This window comes from Chlorocebus sabaeus, chromosome 23 (assembly GCF_047675955.1).
Source record: "Chlorocebus sabaeus isolate Y175 chromosome 23, mChlSab1.0.hap1, whole genome shotgun sequence".
Lineage (NCBI taxonomy): Eukaryota > Metazoa > Chordata > Mammalia > Primates > Cercopithecidae > Chlorocebus > Chlorocebus sabaeus.
Genome location: NC_132926.1, coordinates 41,182,449 through 41,206,358, shown reverse-complemented (window position 1 = coordinate 41,206,358; position 23,910 = coordinate 41,182,449). Strand labels below are relative to the sequence as shown.

The 23,910-nt window shown below is 40.9% G+C and overlaps 1 protein-coding gene across 14 annotated transcripts in view; it reads left to right on the top strand.

Annotated features, from left to right (window-relative positions):
* LOC103245175 (protocadherin alpha-C1) overlaps positions 1–20,855 on the top strand; it is a 218,118-nt gene extending 197,263 nt beyond the window's left edge. For 13 of the 14 annotated variants that reach the window (XM_038007074.2, XM_038007081.2, XM_073010624.1 and 10 more), the window contains exon 4: positions 18,909–20,855. In XM_038007074.2, coding sequence (XP_037863002.2) covers positions 18,909–19,219 — 311 coding nt within the window. In that variant the 3' untranslated portion in view covers positions 19,220–20,855. The remainder of the gene's footprint in view (positions 1–18,908) is intronic. The other variant, XM_073010629.1, reaches the window with a different exon arrangement.
* The last annotated feature ends 3,055 nt before the right edge of the window (positions 20,856–23,910 follow it).

Here is a 23,910-nt window from a genome sequence, read left to right as displayed (position 1 = left end):
GTTAGCCAGGATGGTCTCCATCTCCTGACCTCGTGATCCGCCCGCCTCAGCCTCCTGAAGTGCTGGGATTACAGGCGTGAGCCACCGCACCTGGCCTGGTTCAAGTTTTATACGTCTTTAAATCCCATACTGTTGCCTCCTGAATTGTAGAAATAGTCTCTTAGAACAAGAGAGAGGAAGACATTTATTGAGAACTGTGATAAGTGCTTTACATGTGTTGCATACTTAACTTTGAGAGAAGTACATTATTATTCCCATGTTTCAGATAAAGAAATTAAAGCTCATAAGAATTAAGTGGCTTTCTTACATTCACACAGCTAGTAAAAATGTTTTTTGCTCACCATTGTATTCCCAGTGTCAAGCAGGATGCTTAGCACACAATGATGCTCAATAAATTTTGTTGAATTCATAAATAAATGCAGTGGTAAAGGCAGTATTTGAACCCATGTCTGCTTGCTGTTGAACCCTATACACTTAACACATTACTATTACCTTGTCCTGCATGATACATGAAGGGAATAGCTTGGTAACTTGGAAGAGACTATTTACTGTCTGAATTCTAGGCCAACCGTAGGGGGTCTGGATTTATTTCCCATTACTGCTGTAGCAAGTTAATCATAAACTTCATGGCTTAAAACAACACAAAGTATTATCTTCCAGTTCTGGAAGTCAGAAGTCCAAAGTGAGTTTCACTGGTCTAAAATCAAGGTGTGTTCTTGCCACTATATAACAAGGATCCACTTTCCTTTCGTTTCCAATAACAGGCTCCTTATTTCTACCTGAGCCCTCACCGGCAGCACCTTTAATGTCCATATTTGTAACAACAATTGTTCATGACAATTTAGGTTTGCTCCTCACTTTTTTCTGAGTCTTCTCTAGTAGAGCCATTAATATGCATATTTCTAATAGCAGCCTGTTGGAGGTAATCTAGGCCGTTTCTATCATGCTCTTCAAAATTCTTCGACTCTGCCCATTTCCCAATTTCAAGGCCACTTGCGTATTTTTAGGCATTCATAACAGCAGAACCCCACTTCCAGATACCAAAATCTGTATTAGTTTCCTAGGGCTGCCATAACAAATTAACACAAAGTCCCTTTTGCCATGTAACATAATATATTCACAAGTTCTAAAATTAGGATGCAGTCATTTTGGTGGGGCCATTATTCTGCCTACCACATGGTTTTTCATGTTCAGTCAGAAGTGGCTGTGTGTGTGTGTGTGTGTGTGTAAGTTAATTTCAGTAGAGAATGAACTAGCGTAGAGAAAGAGAATTAAGATGAGATGTGTCATGGAAGAACAGTGACTGATGATGCTAACTTTGCTCAGTCAAGAAGCATGATCCATTTAAATTATGCTTTCAGTGATCTACCCAATCAGGTAAACTACTCTCCCTTCCTGGGAAGAGTAAAGAAGGAAGTAGATGAAAGATGAAAAGTTTTTTTCCTAGCACATCGCTGCAAAGAATGGGGATATTGGTTTGGTGGGCATTCCCTTTTCTAAGAGCAAAGGTGGAAATGTGGAGAGAGGAGAAAAATAGTTCCCAATACATTATTGTGTTCTGGACTTAGAGATGTTGTTCTGCCCCAGGTTTAAGAATATTGTTTCAAGAGTTGGGAGCAGGCGGGAGAGGACAGTACTCTTTAGATCACCCAGAGGCCAATCTGTAAGGATTCAATCCTGGGGCATGGTAGATAATGGAAAAGTCACTGTCACAAGTGATGCCAGGAGATGGGGCAACACATATTGCCTGCCTTGTGTGCATCTAGCGTCTGCGTCTAAGTGAAAGCAGATTATATCCAGAACTTCCCTGAAAAAAAGAAGAAAGAGCCTGATTGGTGTGTATGTGTGTGTTAGGGGTTGAGGGGTGGGTAATGCTCCTACCAGTGTTCTAAATCCCGCCTGCTTTTCCTGTGATGCTTCCTGTGTTGTGGATAGGAGGGTAGGATGGTTCGGGGTCAATTTTATGGATGCATATGTATCTAAGGATGTGTTTGGTTTTGGGGAGCATTTTGTATAACAACCCAGTTTCACTCTAGCTCCCTCCTTGAGATTCTAAACAAGCTGGATATCTCCAAAGCTTAGGCCCTCTCCATACTTACAGGAGCTCTGACTGGAGATGAAATCATCCCGTATACTGCTGACAATGACTGGGCCATGGGACCCATGAAAGAGTCTCCCCAGAGTCCAGCATCCCCTGTGGGCTGCTTGTGTCACCAAGATGTCAATCCAACTGCTGTTCTTGCAGTCTGCAGTCAGCAGGGCTGTGTTTATTCAGCGGTCAGTGTCACATCAATTTCCTTCTGTTGCAACAAGTATAAATCGATTCTACATATTTGCCTTTGGGAAATTTCTTTAGAGGGAAACTCACTAAAGCTAATTTCTTTAGCTTTTTGGTATGTTCTCTCTGAATCTGGGGATTTAGAGATACAAATTAGCTTCTTTGGTCTTTTCTTGCCCAGGGTCACAACCTTGCCTCCAGGATAATATCTTCTAAATGTTTGTGATTTGAAGGGCACTACGAAGATCCTCACAAAAACCACCTCCCAGCCAGGTCCCTGGAACTCCATCATTAACCACTGTCATCAGCATTTCTCTTTTAAAATCCTTATTCATTCCTATTCTCCTTCTTTCTTTCTCACATACACACACACACACACACACACACACACGGGAGAGAGAGACAGAGAGAGAGAGAGATAAAGAAGTGAAGTATACAGTATCCTTTCTAGGGATGCTTTTCTTGGCTTGGCTCCAACGTAGAATTTTGTTGGGACTCTACATATAGTCATGTACCAAATAACGACACTTTGGTCAACAATGGACCACATATGTGACAGTTGTCCCATAAGATTGTAATACCATATTTTTACTGTACCTTTTCTATGTTTAGATACACAGATACTTGCCATTATATTACAGTTGCACAATATTTTCTACAGTAATATGCTGTGCAGGTTTGTAGCCTAGGAGCAACAGGCTATACCATATAGCCTAGGTACGTAGTAGGCTATGCCATCTAGCTTTGTGTAAGTACACTCTATGATGTCCATACAACAAAAATGCCTAGTGATGCATTCCTCAGAACATATCCCCATTGTTAAGTGATACATGACTGTAGTCATCATCAAACATTTATTAAGCACTTAGGTCAGGTCAGGCTCTGTTCTACGTGATGCAAATATAATATTAAATATAACACAGTCTTGCACTTATAAATCTAACGGTGAAGGCAGAAATGTAAAGAAATATGATGGAAATATTACATTGTCATGTGATAAGGATCATGATAATGCCCTACATAGGCAGGGTCAATGAAGGGGAAGGAAGCTGGGACAAATCACCAGGGCCTGTTGGTCCAGAATAGGACCCAGGGTCTATCTATGTTATAATCAGTTCAAACCCTAGGTAAATAAGGTAAGCTGTTCTGCCTTTCTTGAGACAGTCCCCAGATTGTTTTCACAGGGCCCAAACACTCTCAGCAACCATGAGCAGTGGATGTCGTGGGTCCCCAGAAGATGGAACTGGAAATTCAGGGGACTAAGTCAGAGATTATTTGACATTTAATACTGGATATTGAGGCCGGGCGCAGTGGCTCACACCTGTGATCCCAGCACTTTGGGAGGTTGAGGTGGGTGGATTGTGTGAGCCCAGCAGTTTGAGACCAGCCTGGGAAACTTGGCAAATCCCCATCTCTACAAAAAATACAAGAATTAGCCGGGTGTGATGGCATGCACTTGTAGTATCAGCTACTTGGGAGGCTGAGGCATGAGATTCACTTGAACCTGGAAGGCAGAGGTTGCAGTGAGCCGAGATCACACTACTGCACTCCAGCCTGGGTGACAGAATGAGACCCTGTCTCGAAAAAATAATTTTAAATACTGGGTATTGCAGGATGGCAAGTAGGATGTGGAGAGGAGGAGAATTCCAGGCAAAGGAAACAATGTGTGCATGCAAAAACAAAAAACAAATAAACTGAATTGTATAGCCTGGTTTAATAGGATGAGTGCATTTGATGGATGTGGTGGGATAGAGATGTTAGGAAATGAGATCAGAAATGTAAATTGGAATCAGATTTTGTAGGACCTTAAACATCCTGCTAAATAATTTGTAGTTTCATTTGTTGGCCATGGAGAGCCACTAGAAGGTTAGTTGGTTTGTTTATATTTAGGAAAGAAGATTCTTTTAAGTTTCCTTTACTCTACTGAATTTTCAAAAATCAACCTACAGCAGTCCCAACTTATCTCGGGAGATACGTTCCAAGACCCTCAGTGGATGCCTGAAACCTCATCTAGTACTGACCTTTATATACATTATGTTCTTTCATAGGCGCACCTATGATAAAGTTTAATTTATAAATTAGGCACAATACTCTTGTGCTTTGGGGCCAGTATTAAGTAAAATAAGGATACTTGAATACAAGCACTTGGATACCAAAACAGCCAATCGGATAACAAGACACTTTCTAAGTGAACTAACAGGTGAGTAGCGTAGACAGCATGGATAGGCCGGACAGAGGGATGATTCACATACTGGGCAGGATGAAGCAGGATGGCTCGAGATTTCATCACATTACTCAGAACAGCTTGCAATTTAAAACTTATGAATTGTTTATTTTTGAAATTTTTCAGTTAATATCTTCAGACTAAGGTTGACTGTGGGTAACTGAAGCCTCAGAAATCAAACCTCAAATAATGGGGGATCACTGTACTGAATAACATGTCAAGATGAGCTATGAGCTTTCAACTTAGTGTTTTTCTTCTCCCAAACCAAATATTGGAAACTTTGGAGTGTTTAGAAAAGGAGAATTAAAACGGGAAGTAAATGCAGCATTTTTTTATTGTAAAAAAAAGAAGGGCGGGCCTTGGAAATGTTCTTAGGTAATCCTGGTGGATTTGGTATGTCATGTCTGAGAAAATGTGGAGAGTGAAGGGGAGGTTTAAAATTTGTCTCATGTTAGTTTCTGAAGGGAGATAGCATGGCATTGCACAGTGCATCACATTTCTATCGTGTCACTTAATAATTGTGCAACCTGTGCTTCAGATTTATCAATGTGTAAAAGAGGAGAGATCATAGGCTGTTGTAAGTATTAAATGAGATAATGCATGCAAAATGCTTAGAACCATGCTTAGTTCATGGTAGCCACTCAGAAATGTCGTCAGAACTATTACTACTCAATTTAATGCTCCTGGCACTTAACACAGTGCTTGGCACACAGTAAAGAGGATTCAAAATGTTTTTGCTAGATTACATGGAATGGTATGGAAGTGTGCAGGGTGAGATAGAGGGTTCTCCTATTATCTTGCCTTCCTTATACTGCAGTGTGCTGACAGCACCTCCATTTTATATCCTCAATGCACGGATATCACTACTTGTCTAGAAATGGTTACTCAAGGCTGAGAAGTGACACAGCAACACAGAGCCTGGGATTGCTGCCAAATTTTAAGAAGCACAGATTGTGACAAAGTAAGGGGGGAGGGTAGAGAAGAAAAGTTTGAAAACCCAACCAAAGTCAGAAGCCATTTTGTTGTCAGGTAAAATGATGCCTCATAGTTTTCAGGTGGGGCAGGCAGTGTGAAACCTTTGGGAATAGTCGGTGTTAAGATGTGGTGCTAAGGGAGGAACCCAGTAGTGCTCAGGCCTGGGCAAGACTGGCTTCTTAGGGCCCAGCATTTAGAAAGGCCCTATGTGTTTTGATATACTGTCACTGTCTTGAAGTTCTTAATTATTTGTTAACAAGGGTCCCCTCCCGCCATTTTCATTTGGCAAATTTCACTGGTTCCTGCAAATTATGTAGTTAATCGTGGGTCCAGGCTAGTTTTTGAACCATGTCGGGCTAGTGTTCTTCTGAACCTGTCTCTCTTTGATTTAATTACAGAAGAAACAAAAGTCATAACAAATTATATCTGTGCAGGACTAAAATAAAATGAGTAGTGCCTCACTCCCTACATCCAATCATGCTTTCCAAAAGTAACCACTACCAATAATTTAGCGTGTATCTCCAGAATTCTTTATATGTCTACATTTTAAATTAATGTATTTTAAAATAAAATAGAATTACATTGTTGAAGAAAGTATTAAACAATACAGCATTATTTGCATAGAAATGTTTATTTCCCTCAATCCTATTTCCCTTTGGTGAACCAACCACTGTTAACAATTTTGTGTTTATCCTCCAATATTGTTTTGAAATTAATCAACTTTACTTTTTAGAGCAGTTTTAGGTTCACAGAGAAGTTGAGTAGAAAGTGTAGAGTCTCATGCACTCCTGCTCTCCCACGTGCACAACGCCCCCTACCCCCGCCACAATGACATCCTGCCCAGAGTGATACATTCATTACAATTGATAAAACTATATTGACATCATTATTGAAACTATCATTACCACCCAACTTCCATGTTTACTTTAGGGTTCACTCTTCCAAATATTTCTAGCATCACTTAACAATGGGGATACACTGAGAAATGTGTCGTTAGGCAGTTTTTTCATTGTACAAATATCATAGAATGTACTTACATAAACCTAGATTATATAGCATACTACACACTTAGGCTTTATCATATGGCCTATTTCTCTAAGGCTACAAACCTGTACATCATATTACTATACTGAATACCGTAGGCAATTGTTACACAATGATAAGTATTTGTGTATCTCAACATACCTAAACACAGAAAAAGTACAATAAAAATATATTATTATAATCTTATAGGACAACTGTCATATGTGTGGTCCACTGTTGACTGAAACATGATTATAGGGCGCATGACTATATAGAGATTTTCAAAAAGCAAAATGGGATAATGCTATACGTATTATACAGCTTGTGTGTGTGCATATGTTAACAAACACCTTTCTCCATTAGTACATATAGACTTGCCACAATCTTCTTGAGTAAGGGTATAGTACTATGTTGTATACGTATATCATAATTTATCCAATTTCCTGTTGGTATCTATGTTTTCTAAACAATGCAATATACATTCTTATACATATTTCTTATGCATGCTTACTAGTATTTATATAGGATAAATTTCTGGAAGTAGAATTACAGAATCATAGGATATAAAAATATCAAATTGGCAAATTGGCATTCACTTACCTGTGGTTGAACTGCACTTGTTACATACTTCCCTCTGAGCCTTCCATCCCCACCTCGAGCTAGTGCTATATGTTACTTAACTAGGTGATGTCATCATCAACAGACTTAACCTCCACAGTTAAAAATGCTAGAGCAAACAGAGGAGAAAATTTGCTTGTGAATCATAATAGCTAACCTGTATTGAACAGTTAAGCCATGTGCCAAGTATTATTCTAAGCACTTTACAAGTATTAACTCCTTTAATCTGTATAACCACACCCAGAAATTTGTGTATTAATATACCCATTTTACTGCTAAGAAAACTGAGACCCATAAGATTAAATAAGATCACACATCTAGTAAGGGCACCAGAATCTGAAGCAGAATTGTCTGACTTCTGAGTCTGTGCTCTTAACCACTGCACACACCGTCTCTAGAAAGTTTAATGCCATCTTTATGCCAGAATTTATCTACCTTGTTTATCCTTTAAAACTATTATTGTATTTATTCATTTACTTGTCTTTTCCTCCCACTGTACTGTAATTCTTTGAGAACAGAGTACTTGTCCTAATATTATTCATATTTATATCCCTAATTCCTAAGTCAATGTCTGATTTATTGTAAATAAGTTTTTTTTTTTTTTTTTGAGATGGAGTTTTGCTCTTGTTGCCCAGGCTGGAGTGCAATGGCACAATCTCAGCTCACTGCAACCTCTGCCTCCTGGGTTCAAGTGATTCTCTTGCCTCAGCCTCCCAAGTAGCTGGGATTACAAACTTGCGCCACCACACTAGGCTAATTTTGTATTTTTAGTAGAGACAGGGTTTTACCATGTTGGTTAGGTTGGTCTTGAACCCCTGACCTCAGGTGATCTACCTGCCTTGGCCTCCCAAAGTGCTGGATTACTGGCGTGAGCCACGTGCCTGGGCTTGTAAATAATAAGTTTAGTTGAATAAATAACAATGCCTCTGGGAGGTAGCTATTATATCCATTTTACAAATGAAGAAACTGTAAGTCAATGTTAATCAAAGAGTATCCTAGAAAATAGTAGAAAGCAGAATGCCAGAGCTGAGATTTGAACCCAAGACTTTGATACCTCGTCCAGTGTGCTTTCCACCATGTCTAAGCAGCCTCCTTCACTTCCTCCTTCAGAGGGCTATGGAGAGTAACCTAGCAACCATTTCTAAGCTGGAAAATGTCACAGCTCGAAGGCTTCAATCCCCTAGGAGGAGCAGAGCCTGATGGGGAGAGAGTCCTTGGAAAAGAGAATTTCTGGAAGTACTACATTTGGGAATAGGTGGTTAAAGTGGGAGTTGGATTTGTAAAGGAATACTACATAGTAATAATACCCATTCTTTATTTCAGAGTTTCTGCATGACAGACATTGATCTGTGTGATTTATAAGCCTTGTCTCTTTTTAATGTTCACAATCCCATTAGATGGTTATTGTTATCTTTGTTTTGCATATGAAAGAATGGGAGCTAAGAGGCCAAGTGCCTCACTCAAAGTTCACAAATAAGTGGTGAAGCAGATTCCAACTCAAGTCTTTGTTACTCAAGAACCTACATTTTAAGCATTGTGTTACCCCCTGGATATGACAGCCAACTGAAGAGGGGATATTTTGAGAAGAGACTCTAAAGGGAAATTGCCTTCCCTACATCCCAGGGGATGTTAGCAATCAGGAAACAAGGTAGAGAAAACTGTGCAGCCTGAGCCCTGCTGGGTTGCGGGGGACTCACGGAAAGAAGAAATGTGAGGGTTTTTTTTAGCTAACTACGGAGACCAGCCATTCCAATGTTTGAATCTGGGTTCGCAGCACATGATGTCTTTATACTCTTAACCTAGAAATGGCAGAGTTATTTTGGGCACAAAGCAAGAGCTGTGGCTTTAAAAATATGCCAAGTGTATTTATCTCTTCCGCTCCAAGATTACTGAAAATTAGCCCAGCTGTAGCTTGGGGCACCAAACAGCCAAAAAATCTTCTTCCAGCTCAACTCATTCCACCCAAAGAGGGTGAAACACCCAGGAGTAGCAGGTCTAGCAGCCTCTGGGGAGTGGTATTAGATTGGCCTCCCCATTGCTAAGCCTGACATCCAATCACACACGCACCACTCTCCCAGCTGCTCTATAGATCAGAATGCTAGGCCTATGAATGGAGCTCAGCTCTGTCTCTTCCCTCATCCCCAAGGCTTCACAAGAAGTAAACAAAACAAACAAAAACTATTTGATTATTGAGCCAAGGAGTCAACGTGAGAATAGTTTTTCACCTTCATTATGAAATCCCTTTGTGGGGCTGAATGTGGTGGCTGACACCTGTGATCCTAGCTCTTTGGGGAGGCAGAGGTGGGAAGATTGCTTGAGGCCAGGAGTTCAAGACCAGCTTGGGCAACACAGCAAGGCCCTATCTCTCTCTCTCTCTCTATATATATATATATATATTTTTAATTTTTTATTTTTATTTATTTATTTATTTATTTTTGAGACGGAGTTTTGCTCTTGTCGCAATCTTGGCTCACCGCAACCTCCTTCTCCCGGGTTCAAGTGATTCTTCTGCCTCAAACACTCGAGTAGCTAGGATTATAGGTGCCTGCCACGATGCCCAGCTAATTTTTGTATTTTTGGTAGAGACAGGGTTTCACCATGTTGGGCAGACTGGTCTCAAAATCCTAACCTCAGGTGATGTACCTGCCTCGGCCTCCCAAATTGCTGGGATTACAGGCATGAGCCACTGTGCCTGGCCCCTATCTCTATATGTTAAAAAAAAAATTAGCCAGACATAGTGGCACACACCTGTAGTCCTAGCTATTCAGAAGGCTGAGATGAGAGGATCACGTGAGCCCAGGAGGTCCAGGCTGGCAGTCAGCCATGATCTCACCATTGTACTCCAACCTGGGCAACAGATATAGACCTTGTCTCTAAAAAAAAAAAAAAAAATCCTGTGTGATTTAGGACAAATTATCTTGCTGTAATTTAAGCCTTTGGATTCCTTTTTTATAAAATAAATATGCTTTACATATGTATTTAGATAAATACATTTATAATAGCTTTAATTAATTGTAATTAAATCATTTAAAATTAAATACATGCAAAATACCCAATAAACTGTCTAATCCATAATAAGCAATCAATAGTCCTTAAACAAATGAATCTTCTGCTGCTCTGATCTTAATAAGTAAAATTTAATGAGTGTTTACTTTGCGCCATGCACTTACGCTATGTGCTGTATAAGGATAATTACATTTAATCTATAACAACCCTATGGGGCGGGCACTACTATGATCTTTTTTTACGGATGAAAACTGATTATGAAATAATTTGCCAAACAGCACATAATTTACATGATGTAGCCAGGTTTAAGCCTACTATTCTGATTACAGAGCCTAAGATCTTACAGAGAACAGGGAGTATATTTTTACATTCCCTTGTTTCCATGGAAAAGTCTTTCCACTGTCTATTGAAGGACTAAGCAGCAGAGGGGAAGTGCTGGAAATGCTAGCCCAGGTGGGCTTAGCTTCTTCCCTCTCTCTCTGATCCTGGACAGGATTTGGGTTTCAGACCACGATTCTCCTGTGTTTCGTGGGCTGTGATTACTCAGATTAGGTCTGCTCAATTCATAAAGGACTGGCTGGGGTTGGAGGTGAAGGTGTGGGAGAAGGCGGAGCTTGTCCGGACAGTCGGTCCAACAAACCCCACAGATGGCGAAATAGGGGGCGGGGAAGGAGCTTGAGAGGTTTTACAACCTGGGCTGTTTCAGCGGTTGATGGCGGATGGTTTTTGCCTTTTGGTCAGCCTGAGTATATACTATCATTCTACAGTCGGCCAAATTCTGACAGAGAGGGAGACAGAGAGAGAGGTTGATTAAATTGATGCCCAAAGCCAAGAAGGAGCAAAGGAAATCGGGGCTGCTTGAAAAAGACTGCAGTGGCTGACTTGGGTGGTGAGCGGAAATAAGGAGGAGGGAGAGGCGGAGTGTCCCTGCGCGGAAAGTTCACTTGCAAACCCAGAATCTGCACAGCCTTCGGTGCCCTGACTCTTTCCTGGGCATCGAGAGGCAGCAACAGCTGCCCGCGCCGAAGAACGAGCAGTCCAAGGGAGCTGTCTGGGGCTGGGCCGGAAACGACTGTAATCATTTAATAGCCTTTGCCGGCTGCACTGACTTAGCAGAGTGGGCGGTAGGCAGGCTCCAGAGTGCTGTCTGGCAAGATAGTCCCCGGCTTTAATCAAAATGATGGGTTTTCTGGAAGCTCTTTATTAACCTCGGCACTGAAATCCCAGAGCTGGTAACAAAGGGATGAATGGGGACCAAAGGGGCGGAGCCGAAACCTGGAACCCGGCTACATCCGCACCCCTTCCCCCACCTCCACTCCTCCTTTCATCTCATTCTGGCTTAGGGCTCCTGCTGGCATCTCTGTGCCTCACAAATAGTAGTGACAAAACAGGCAATAACCATAATAATTGGCACATTTGTATAACGCTTTAGGGTTTTCAAAGGACGACCTTGTTATACAGCTCGGGATCTGAGTCTCCTAGTTGGAGTCAGACTCCCTAGTTTTGAGTCCCAGGCTCCACCAGTTAGTGACCATGTGACCATTGGTCCTTGGTCCCCTTATCTCTAAAACAGACACATAACACAGAGATATTAGAAGTATCTACTTCATAGGGCTCTTGTCAGGACCAAAACCTATGTGGCGTGTAGATCTGTTTAACTCTGTTGCACGCACACAGGAAGGGCACAATAAATGTTAACTACATCGACAACCCTGTGATGTAGACAGGAAGGGGATCATTTCCATTTGATGGATGAGGAAACTGAGGCTCAGATATTTATGTAAATGGCCCAGGACTATGCACTAGTGAGAGAACCAGGGCAAGTCCTCAAGAACAGAAAGAGAACAAAGCAAGATGAAGAGAAGAAAAGAAAAGCGAACACCCTCCAACACCCTCCAGTACATGCCCCTCTGAGAGCTTTCCTGAAAATAGTATCCTTGGTCAAAAAGAATTTATGTTCTTCTATTAGGGAAAGTCAGTGTAAATCAGAAAAGCCCTCCTGGCCTTAACAGAACAGTTCTAAATGGGGATGGGGGTGAGTTTAACAGGCCTGGCATTTGCTTCGCAATCTTCTGGCCCTTTCCTGGCATTTGCCTTGGCAAAGCCTCTGACCTGATCATTCCTAGTCCCTGAAGCTCAACTCCATCAACTCAGACAGCCAGGGTTAGTTTAGCATGAAAGAGGAAAGCTGGAAATTTTGCCAAAAAGACTCCTGGGCAGTGCCTAAGGGAAGTGCCCAAACTGGATTATAGGATGACACGAAGTGACCAGCTGTTTCCAGAGGGCAGGGTTTTTTGTTTGTTTGCTCTATCGCCCAGGCTGGAATGCAGTGGTGCAATCTCAGCTCACTGAAACCTCTGCCTCCCAGGTTCAAGTGATTCTCATGCCTCAGCCTCCCAAGTAGATGAAATTACGGGCATGCACCAGCACAGTCTGGCTAATTTTTGTAGTTTTAGTAGAGATGGGGTTTTACCATGTTCCCCAGGCTGGTCTTGAACTCCTGGCTTCAAGTGATCCACCCGCCTCAGACTCCCGGAGTGCTGGGATTTTAGGTGTGAGTCACCGTTCCTGGCCCCAGAGGGCAGTTTTTAAAGTAGAAGTGAAGATCTGTATGTTTTTATTAAAATATAGGTTGTTCTGATTTTAAAATGTATCCCTACGCATTGTGAAGATATTGGCTAATCCAATAAAAAAACAAAACCATATTTTGTATAATTATGATCATAGTCTGTTAAATAAACTTTTAAATCCTATTAAATCCTATTGGGTTGTAATCTATAGTCTGGGAAGGGCTCTGCCTAAAGATTCAGACCCCTACCAGATTTATATTGTCTGAAATCCTCTTTCTAGCCTCTAACAGGCCCATTCATTTGAGTCTTGACTGCATCCTCAGTCTTGTCTTTGCCTGAGGGTGAGCTAGGACCCTGGGAGCATAAGGGAGGGGACTTGCCAGAGATCCTAGAAGGGAAAGGAGGCAGCACTGAAAGAAGAAACATTTCTTTGATCATTTGCTGAGCCTGGCCCCTGTTTGGGGTTAGGGGTAGAAATGTACTTCTTCCGTTTTCATCTTCTTCAAAAGGGAGTATCTCCTTAATTCTGCCCCAAAGGCATGACATTTTATACGCAAAGCCAGACAAGTGTCTTGAGTGCTCTTAGCCAAAAGGAACTCAGATTAGGAGGCCAGTCAGTGTTTGTCAGATCCTTAAGCTTTTGTTTTACGTGGAATGAGTCACAGTCTACATGCTGCTGAGCTCTCAGAGATGTTTGTTTATACAACAACCAGAACAGGTGAGGCACAGTGGTCTGTGAGGGACTGGAGAAACCACACCTTGTTCTGCTCTGTGGAAGCTGGACTTGTGGAGGAGGCACCTGACTAGATCTCCACTTCCTGGAGTTTAGGCTGAGTCATATAGAACCAGGAAGCTCAGTGACATGTTAAAGTGGATTAACTCTTGGTAGTCCTGCTGTGAGGGGCTCCCTCTGCCAATACACCCAGCCATTAATGTCCTTTAACTCTGCAAGATGAAGATATCTGTGTTCTGCATTTCCAGATGACAGTGCTTAGGCCTCATGCAGAGTCCTGGTTATGGTTGAAGAAAAATTTCTATTTTGGGCTCTGAGGGCAACTACAGGACTGTGGAGTGGTGCTGAAACCCAGTTTTAGGCGCCAAATCAGAGGCTTTTAAATACATTTCTTGTTACGCACGTCCGTGTGAAGAGACCACCAAATAGGCTTTGTGTGAGCAACAAGGCTGTTTATTTCACCTGGGTTCAGACGGGCTGAGTCCGAAAAGAGAGTCAGCAAAGGGTGGTGGGATTATTATTAGTTCTTACAGGTTTTGGGATAGGCGGTGGAGTTAGGAGCAATGTTTTGTGGGCAGGGAATGGATCTCACAAAGTACGTTCTCAAGGGTGGGGAGAATTACAAAGAACCTTCTTAAGGGTGGGGAAGATAACAAAGTACATTGATCAATTAGGGTGGAGCAGAAAAATCACAATGGTGGAATGTCATCAGTTAAGGATATTTTCACTTCTTTTATGGATCTTCAATTGCTTCAGGCCATCTGGATATATACGTGCAGGTCACAGGGGATATAATGGCTTAGCTTGGGCTCAGAGGCCTGACATTTCTCTCTTTTCTCAGTCTCTCAGAGACAGGACCTGTATTTTAAAGGTTAAACAAGCAGATTCTGGCTGAGCTCAATTGCAGATTTGATTAACTTAGATAGATCAAAGACAGTAGTCTCAGAGAAAAAAATTGTTTCTCATCCCTAAAGTGCTATTGTGTCAGCTCTGCCAGGGGAAGCTTGGTGTAAGGAAAAGGGTTTGGAAGAGAGAAGAAAATTTCTTGACCCCTCTCCTCACTGCCTGCTGTAAATTTGTAGTATCTTTATCTTGGCCTCCTAAGCCCCAAGAGCTGCATTATATATAATTGCCCATATGTGATACCATTTACTGAATTCTTGCATTGTGCTAAGCATCAAGTTTAGCACTTTACATGCATTACCTCGTTGTCTTTAGGGACCCCAAAAGTGCCTCACTGGAGAGTTGTTTGGTCTGCTAAATAGTGGGTACCACTTTTACTTCTCACATCAGTCCTTTCATTCATTCATCCAGCAAGTATTTACTAAATACCTGTTATGGGCCAGGAATTGTGCTAGGCACTGGTTATACATTGGTGAATAAACAGATATGTTTTTTGCCTTTGTGAATCTTACAGTGATAGAGACTAATAGGCTAAGGGGGTGCTGTTTGGCTAGGAATGTCATAGAATGCCTTTCCGAGGAGGTTACATTTAACATAGACTTGAAGAATGAGGAGTCATGCTAAGAATGGATAAGAGATCATTCAAGACAAAAGCAAACCAGATGTGTAAAGATCTTGAAGTAAAAAGAATTCCAAGGAGCCAGGTATGGTGGCCTGTAGTCCCAGACACTTGGGAGGCTGAGACAGGAGGGTCGCTTGAGTCCAGGAGTTTGAGGTTACAGCAAGCAATGCTTGCACCACTGCACTTCAGCCTGGGTGACAGAGTGAGAACCTATCTCTAACAAACAACAACAAAAGACAACTCCAAAGAGTATTTGAGGATCTGAAAGAAGGCCTGTATGGATGGAGTATAATAGTAAGAGGGAGATTTGTAGATGAGAGTGGAGAAGAAATAAAAATCAGATTATTGAAGGGACTTACGTATCATGGTAAGGAGTTTTTTTTTTTTTTTTTCTCAAGGCAATAGAAAGCCTAAGCAGAGGAGTGATATAATCTGATTTCTATTTTTAAAGGATTTTGCTATATGTATGTTATACTTCAATTTTATTTATTTATTTATTTATTTATTTATTTATTTATTTATTTATTTTTAGACAGAGTCTTGCTCTGTCGCCCAGGCTGGAGTGCAGTGGCGTGATCTCGGCTCACTGCAAACTCTGCCTCCCAGGTTCACACCATTCTCCTGCCTCAGCCTCCTGAGTGGCTGGGACTACACGCCAGTCTAATTTTTTGTATTTTTTAGTAGAGATGAGGTTTCACTGTGTTAGCCAGGATGGTCTCAATCTCCTGACCTCGTGATCTGCCTGCCTCAGCCTCCTAAAGGCCTGGGATTACAGGTGTGAGCCACCACGCCTGGCTGTTATACTTCATTTTTAAAGAGAGACTTTAAGAAATGAAGATGACTCTGGCTACTGTGTGGAGGGTTGGAGAGAAGCAGAAGTGGAAGCAGACTGAATAAGGAGACTATTGCTGCAATTCATATAAGAGATGATGGTGTCCTGAAAGAGTGGTGGCAGTGAAAATTGGGAGAAGAGGGCAGAGTCAAGATATATTTAGGAGACAGAAATGACAGGTCTTGATGATGTATTATAAATGAAGAATGAAGAATAGAATAGAGAAAAATGAATAATTAGCTCTGAACTTTCTGGCTTGAGAAATGGGGTAAATGGGGTGTAATTTACTGAAACTGGAAAGATTTAGAAAGGAATAGATTCAAGGAATCAAGAGTTTGATTTCAGATTCCTTCAGTCCGGGATGCCCATGAGATTTCCAACTGGGGATACCAGATAGGCAGTTACACATGAGATTGGAGCACAGAGAGATGTGGGCTTAAAATATAAGTCTGCATCTCATCAGCTTATTCAGATAGTATTTATATCCATGGATATGGCTGAGATCCCAAAAGGAGAGAGTGAAGAGAAAATAGAGAAGAGAGTCTAGGGCCAGACCCAAGGAAGCTTCAACACACAGATGAGGAGACTGACAAAGAAACTGAAAAAGGAAACTGACAAAGAACAGCCAGAGAGAAAGGTCAGGAGAATGTTTTGACTGTCCGGGGCCAGTCTGGGGCCAGAATATGCTGTCCCAAAATAAGAAGGATTGTTGAGCTGAAGGCAAGTTAAAAGAAGCAGATACAGGCTGGGTGCAGTGGGCTCACGCCTGTAATCCTAGCACTTTGGGAGGCCGAAGTGGGCAGATTGCCTGAGCTCAGGAGTTTGAGACCATCCTGGGCAACATGATGAAACCCCATCTCTACTAAAATACCAAAAAAAAAAAAAAAAAAAAAAAAAAAAGCCAGGAATAGTGGCATGTGCCTGTAGTCCCAGCTACTCAGGAGGCTAAGGCATGAGAATTACTTGAACCTGGGAGGTGGAGACTGTAGTGAGCTGAGATCTCACCGCTGCACTCCAGTCTGGGCAACAGAGCAAGGCTCTATCTCAAATAAAAAAAAAAATAATAATGATAATAATAATAAAAGAAGCAGATACAGGAGGGGTCTTCTGCTCTCCCTCTATTTGCCTAAAAGAACATAAATTTACAAAGACAAAAGTTATCCTGCTTCTACCTCCCTCCTCTGCCTCATACCACCAGGAAGAACAAAGGTTAACCACTGAAGACAACTTTGGACTCTTATTGGCCTGGAAATGGTACTGGAGGAATCGACATTAACAAGCTTTACAAATTAGCCTTTATCTGCCATTCATTTGCCTTCCCCCAAGCAGCCACCCATTAGAGACTCAAAAGTCCTTAAAGGTCTTTTCCTTTGTCTTACACTTTTTAAAAAATTTACTGTTCTTTGTTGAAGATACTATATAAGTTGGAATTCGAAGCCACCTTTTTGAGAACCGCTCATTCTCTGGGTGTCTGTCATGTATATATGAAATATACATGTTAATAAACTTCTGTTTGCTTTTTTTTCTTGTTAATCTGCCTTTTGTAACAGGGGTCCAGTCCATCTGAGAACTTATTGGAGTTATTGTCCTACATGACAAAGAACTCATGAGAATAAGTGTTTCAAGAAGGGGATGACAAATGCTGCTGAGAGGTTTGATAAGATGAGGACTAAAATGTGATCATTGATTGTGGAAGTAATATAATGAACTTGACATGAGTTATGTTAGAAAATTACTGCTCAGGGACACCAAATTAGAGGAGATTGAGAAGTAATAGGAAATTGAAATAGGAGATATAGACAACCCTAAACTGTAATTGAACATAAACAGTTTATTTGATGGAGCTTTTCACATGTCAACCAAAAGAGCAGTGTCAGATACATAAACATTGCTATGATGTCAGAGTTCCAATGTTATGGCCACTGGGATCACTTTGCCCACACAGACCATTACCCTTCCTCTCTAGCTCTGACTTCTACTCTTCTAGAAGTCACTGGTATACTTTATGGTGTGTCTTCCAATCAGACACTTGGGAATGTCTTCTATTGAAAACTCCTGTGGATGCATAATTGTTTTCCCAAGACTCAGGGCAGATTTCACCTCCTCTGGAACCCCATTAACTTTCTCAAGTATAATTAACAATTTCTTCTTCTGGAGTCCCACAATACTTTACATACACCTTACTTATTGCATGTATTAAGTTGGTTTCTAGTTGCTTGAGTGTATGTCCCAACTAGACTGTGAGCACATTGAGGGAAGGAACTTGGCTTGGAAAGTAAAATTGGCTCCCAATGTTTTATCTAAACACATAGGCTCAATTTACAACAGGATTCCATCTTCTTATGTTGTGTATTCCCATCTCTCCTCTGCTCCATCCCACAATCCTTCAAGGTTATTACAATAAAATTCGGATCAAATAATTGATTCAACTAATTTTTCTTGTTTTGGACGAAATAGACATCCTAATACAGTTATAGCCAAAGTTTAATCTAGACACTAAAAGGAGCATATTTTACCTTTAGCCTGTATCTTTCCCGTCTCATTCCCAGTCAAGATAATCACAACTGTATTCTTTAGGAAATTCTTCACAAAGAACCAAAAATATGTTCCTATAAAACAGATTCTTGGTATCCTAGTGAAAAAACCTGCCCTCTTGCTTGTCTGTAAATACTGGCCTTGTCTGGGTGTGGTAGCTCATGTCTATAATTCCAACACTTTGGGAGGCCAAGGTGGGAGGATCTCTTGAGCTCTAAGAAGTTTGAGACCAGCCTGGGTAACACAGTGAGATCTCATTTCTACAAAAAAATTTTTTAAAAAGTTAGCCTGGCATGGTAGCTTGTGCCTGTAGTTCCAACTACTTGGGAGGCTAAGATGGGAGAATTGATTGAACACAGGAGGTCGAGGCTGCAGTGACTGCATTTCAGCCTGGGTGACAGAGGGAAATCCTGTCTCAAAAAAAATTAAACAAATAAATAAATAAGTAAACACTTGCCTTGCCCTCAGATTTGAAGAAATAACTCATGATTTTTTTGGGAGGCTCAACCTGCCTATGCAGTACTTCTGTACTCTACCAGCAGTGTACCATCAAGAGCCCGTTAATGATTTGTAATGTTTTGTCTTTCAGAACCAGAGGCAGGAGAAGTGTCCCCTCCAGTTGGTGCGGGTGTCAACAGCAACAGCTGGACCTTTAAATACGGACCAGGCAACCCCAAACAATCCGGTCCCGGTGAGTTGCCAGACAAATTCATTATCCCAGGATCTCCTGCAATCATCTCCATCCGGCAGGAGCCTACTAACAACCAAATTGACAAAAGTGACTTCATAACCTTCGGCAAAAAGGAGGAGACCAAGAAAAAGAAGAAAAAGAAGAAGGGTAACAAGACCCAGGAGAAAAAAGAGAAAGGGAACAGCACGACTGACAACAGTGACCAGTGAGGTCCTCAAATGGAAACAAGCCACTTAGCCAGTTTTTGTAATAATGGCAAATCTCTCCCATGTAGCAACTCCCTGCTCCTTTTTCCTATCTATGTGAGCCCTCTTAGAGACCTCAGAAATCTGCAGAAAGTTCCCTGTGTCTGTCTAGAACGCATTTAACAGGTTTTGTCGTAAAAGCTTTACTAAGTCTGGTGTTAACTCTTTCTCTCCACTCTGGCTTGTTTTCAGAACCTAAAAAGCAGACCCAAGTTTCCTTTCTCCTCCGCCGCAAAGGAGAGGCTTCCCAGCCCCGCCAGTGAGAGGTTGGACTCTCTGCCCTGTGCTCCGGGGATCCTGTCTTGATGACACTTGCAGGGCAGGCTGAAAAGTTTTGAGATTGAGCAGCTTGGGTGTTTGTGGCCACTGAGTATGTGTGGCCACCGCGGGTGTGCGAATGCCAGACATTGGCTGAGACGGGCCAGCTTAGACTAATTGGTACAAGGAAGGCAAGAGAACAAAGACAAATAAACAGCGGAAGTTATCAGTGTGGAGGGGAAGTGTAAACTAAAAGGGACCAGACTTTCCAAATCTTACAACTCAAGAGGTGGTGGCCACCCTCTAGGAGACAAAACTACCCCCACTGACAAGGCTTTAGGAGACCCTAAAGTCCATTGGCTGTGATGTCATTATACCTAAAATCTGCATCTTACCTGCGAGTCAACAGTTCAGTGTTTTAACAGAGAACTACCCTGGGAAACAGAAGCAGATCTGATGTGTTTCCTATACATGTCCTGTGCTCACTTTATTAAAAATTCTTTTGCACACAATGTTTATGAAAAGGTCAGATCCTTTTCCAATACTTATGCAAAAGCAAAAGAAAACCCCAACACCTCACCTTTCGCTGTTTGTTGTTTCATAGATTTATTTAAAAAAAGAGAAAGTCTATAGCTATAAATCTTTAAAGAGAAATATGAATACAGTTCCCCTAAACTTTCCTCAAAAGAAAATTGAGTCTACAGCCATTTAAATGATCATTGCTGCTACAGAAGTGCTTTAAGAGAATTGCCTGAAACATCTGTATTATATCGGCCACCTGCCAGTCACAGCTTTACTCTTTCAGGTCACTCTGGGGCTGCCTCTTGCATGTATTACTAAATAAAATGATCTCTCTCTCTCTCTCTCTCTTTTCTAAGAAACAATTATGTGCACTTTGATACACAACCTTCTCTAACCAACTATATCAAGACCCAAAAATTGAAGAAAAATATTGTTTTCTCATACAGTGAGCAGATTTTTCAGTCTTCTAATTCTGACTTGTCTTGGTGTGCTAGCCTACACCTTCTCTTTGGTTTAGTTTTCCTTTTCTATAACACTCTGAATTGCTAATCTTACTAACACCTATGATGTTACCTGAAATCAATCTCCCATATGTATGCTGTATGCTATGATAAGACTCCTGAAATATACTTACTCTGTGCTTGTGTATGTGAATGTTAATGCAACTATTACCTAGAGTGAACTTTAAGCTTTATTGTTGAATGTAATTCCATTATATTTCCTTTTGTACACCTGTGAAAAAGTGGAGTAGTGTTTTTTTAACCATTGTTAATCAGCTTTTGTGTATGAAAGACACAGTAAAATTTCTTTCTTAAATCAAGATACTGGTGATTCAAGGAATTTTATTTATGGTCCAGCCAAGAGCCATCTCTTGCCAAGACTTCTGCTGGCAAGGGAATGGATAAAGCTGTTTTGTTCTAGTAACAATTTTGGAATGAATACTGACAATATTCCATAAGGGTGTGCAAGCACAAATTTTACCAATCTGACCTCTTTGAAGTTGCAGAATGCTTTGAAATTCTAATGGTATCTGAAGTATCAGCTCATAGAAAGTAATAAAATTTGCTGTCACCTTAAATAAGACATTTTAATTTTGTTATAATGTACAATTTAGAAGTTTGATTAATTATATTATCTAGGCATTAATATAAAAGAGGTAGGAGTCTATTATTTAAAAAAAAGCATTAAATTAAAAAAAAAACTGTCTTGTCTACTTTTAGCTTCATTCTCCCATATTTTGAAGGGTGTGTAACTTCAGCTCTGCAGGATTGCATGGGGTAAAACTTGTTGCCAACACATGTGAACCATTGCCACATTGTAGGTTGTGATCATTTTGCCCCACTGAAGCCCATGTATCTGACCTTACGTGCCTTTTGAACTAGGAGAATCGGGCTAATTTGTTAATGATGATAATTATAATGTATCTGTACAGCACTTTTTACATTTGCGAAGTGCTTTCCAATCCATGTTAGTTACTAGTTATTACAGCTGTAAGGATAAAACACGTCATGTGGATTCATTTTGAATTGGTGCTATTGGTATTTCCTCTGTTATTGCTAATAAATGAAAATGGTGGTATGAAAGAAATGGTGGTCATTTCTAAGTATAAGAGTAGGAGGAAATAGAACACTGATAAGCAATTAATACTAAGAAGATTGCTGCAGTATGAAACTCACTGTAACACTCTCTATCACGTTAGCTTTTATGTCCATTACTAAGGCAAAAGCCCCAATGGAATCAAGATTCGAACTTTACATAATTAGAATGGGCAGCAAGGAGGTTGCTGTGTTACTTTGTAGTTACACTGTTTTAGTCTTCTCTAATAAGAATTGCTACAAACCAACTTCTTTTTTCTTTTTCTTTTTTTTTTTTAGACAGAGTCTCACTCTGTTGCGCAGGCTGGAGTGCAGTGGCGCTGTCTCGGCTCACCACAAGCTCTGCCTTCCGGGTTTACGCCATTCTCCTGCCTCAGCCTCCCGAGTAGCTGGGACTACAGGCGCCCGGATAATTTTTTTGTATTTTTAGTAGAGATGGGGTTTCACCATGTTAACCAGGATGGTCACGATCTCCTGACCTCGTGATCTGCCTGCCTCAGCCTCCCAAAGTGCGGGGATTACAGGCGTGAGCCACTGCGCCCAGCCACAACAAACCAATTTTTATCACCAGAGCCCTTCTAGGCATCTTTTTCATTACTTGTTTAGCCCCTGCACCTCTCTACAATTGGGAAGCCAAGTGACACCCCCAAGAAATGGACTTTCAGGTCAGGGATAGTGGTTCGTGCCTGTAATCTCAGAACTTTGGAAGGCCAAGGCCAGAGGATGGCTTGAGGCCAGGAGTTCAAGATCAGCCTGGGCACATAGTGAGATCCCATTTCTACAAAAATAAAGAACTTTATTGAGTACAGGGTATATGCCAGCCACTCTACTGCATAGGTTCAGTTGTAAACAAATAGATTCTTTTGTCCTTTTGTAGTTAAATTTGTATCAATATAAGCTTTAGATGCAGTAGGTTCTCAGGAGCAATTTTTCTCTCCTGGGGACATTTGGAAATGTCTGAAGGCATTGTTGCTTTTCATTACTTGAAGCAGAGGGTGGTACTGGCATCTACTAGATGGAGGGCAGTGATGCTGTGAAACACCTGGCAATGCACAGGACAGCTCCTACAACAAAGAATCTTACAGCCCAACATGTCAATAGTACCAAGATTAAGAAACCTTGAGATAGAGTGACCATATAATTTGTGTAGTCCACTTTTGAAATGGAACAGGAGATACCATTCACTATTACTTCAGGATTCAAGATGTAAACTGGGACTGTCCCAGGCTAACTGGGATTTATAGGGACTCTATAAATAAGCTGTGCCACTAAGTAGATGGGGAATTTGGGGCAAACCACTACTGCTCTCAGTTTTTCAGTCATCTCTAAAATGGTAATAATTATAATACAGACCTTATAGATTTGTGAGGTGATCTTGAAAAGTTTTTAGCAGGTCTGGCCACACCACAGTACTCGATAAATATTATTATTATTAATCCTTTTCTTCCATTTCCTCACCCGCTTTTCAGAGATTTAGCTATTAGATCCAGGGAACTTTTTCTACTGACTACTAAAATGTGAATGAGGGATGGCAAAGTAAATCAACATAGACTTGGCAATAAAAATATTTTATTTACTGCTCCAGTCTTGCTCCAGTCTTGCTCACCCCAGGAGGAAAAGAAGTAAGTTTCATAACTCCTTACCTATTTCTATCATAATAATAATCAAGTCCTTAAGTAGTCAAGTGGCCAGTCTGCAGCTATTTCACCTCAATTATCAGTGATCTGAAAGCCAGAGACCAAAGAGTTTGAAGTACAACAGCTTGAGAGAAAAAGAGAAGAGTCACCTTTCAGCAGATGGGCAAAACAGAAATGCCAAATTACCCACAGACTCGCCTGGGATTTCACAGGCAATAAAGGACAAGACAGGTGCATCTTTCTCAAGGGTCAGGCTACTTGATGTAAGTCTCACATATACAGAGTACAGGATTCACTCTTTAGAAATATTGCAATTGATCTAATTTTAAAGGATGAGATTCTCCAATAAGTGTCTAGAGCCTTGGCTGTTGAATTTTAGGCTCCTAGATAAGATTGTAAGTGTCAGGATCTCATGTTAGTGTATTTTATGTTGAAATTATAAACATTACATTTAAGTTATAAACCCCAATCTAAAGTACAAATGTAACTGACCAAACACTAATGCAATTTTAATGTTAAATCTAGATTTTAAAACCATGCAAACATTAAGAGATACAAAAAAACAAGTAAACAAAACTACAGATACACTTCCTCAAGACTTTCAGTCCCTGGAGCTTTTCCAGGAAATGGAAATGGAAATGGA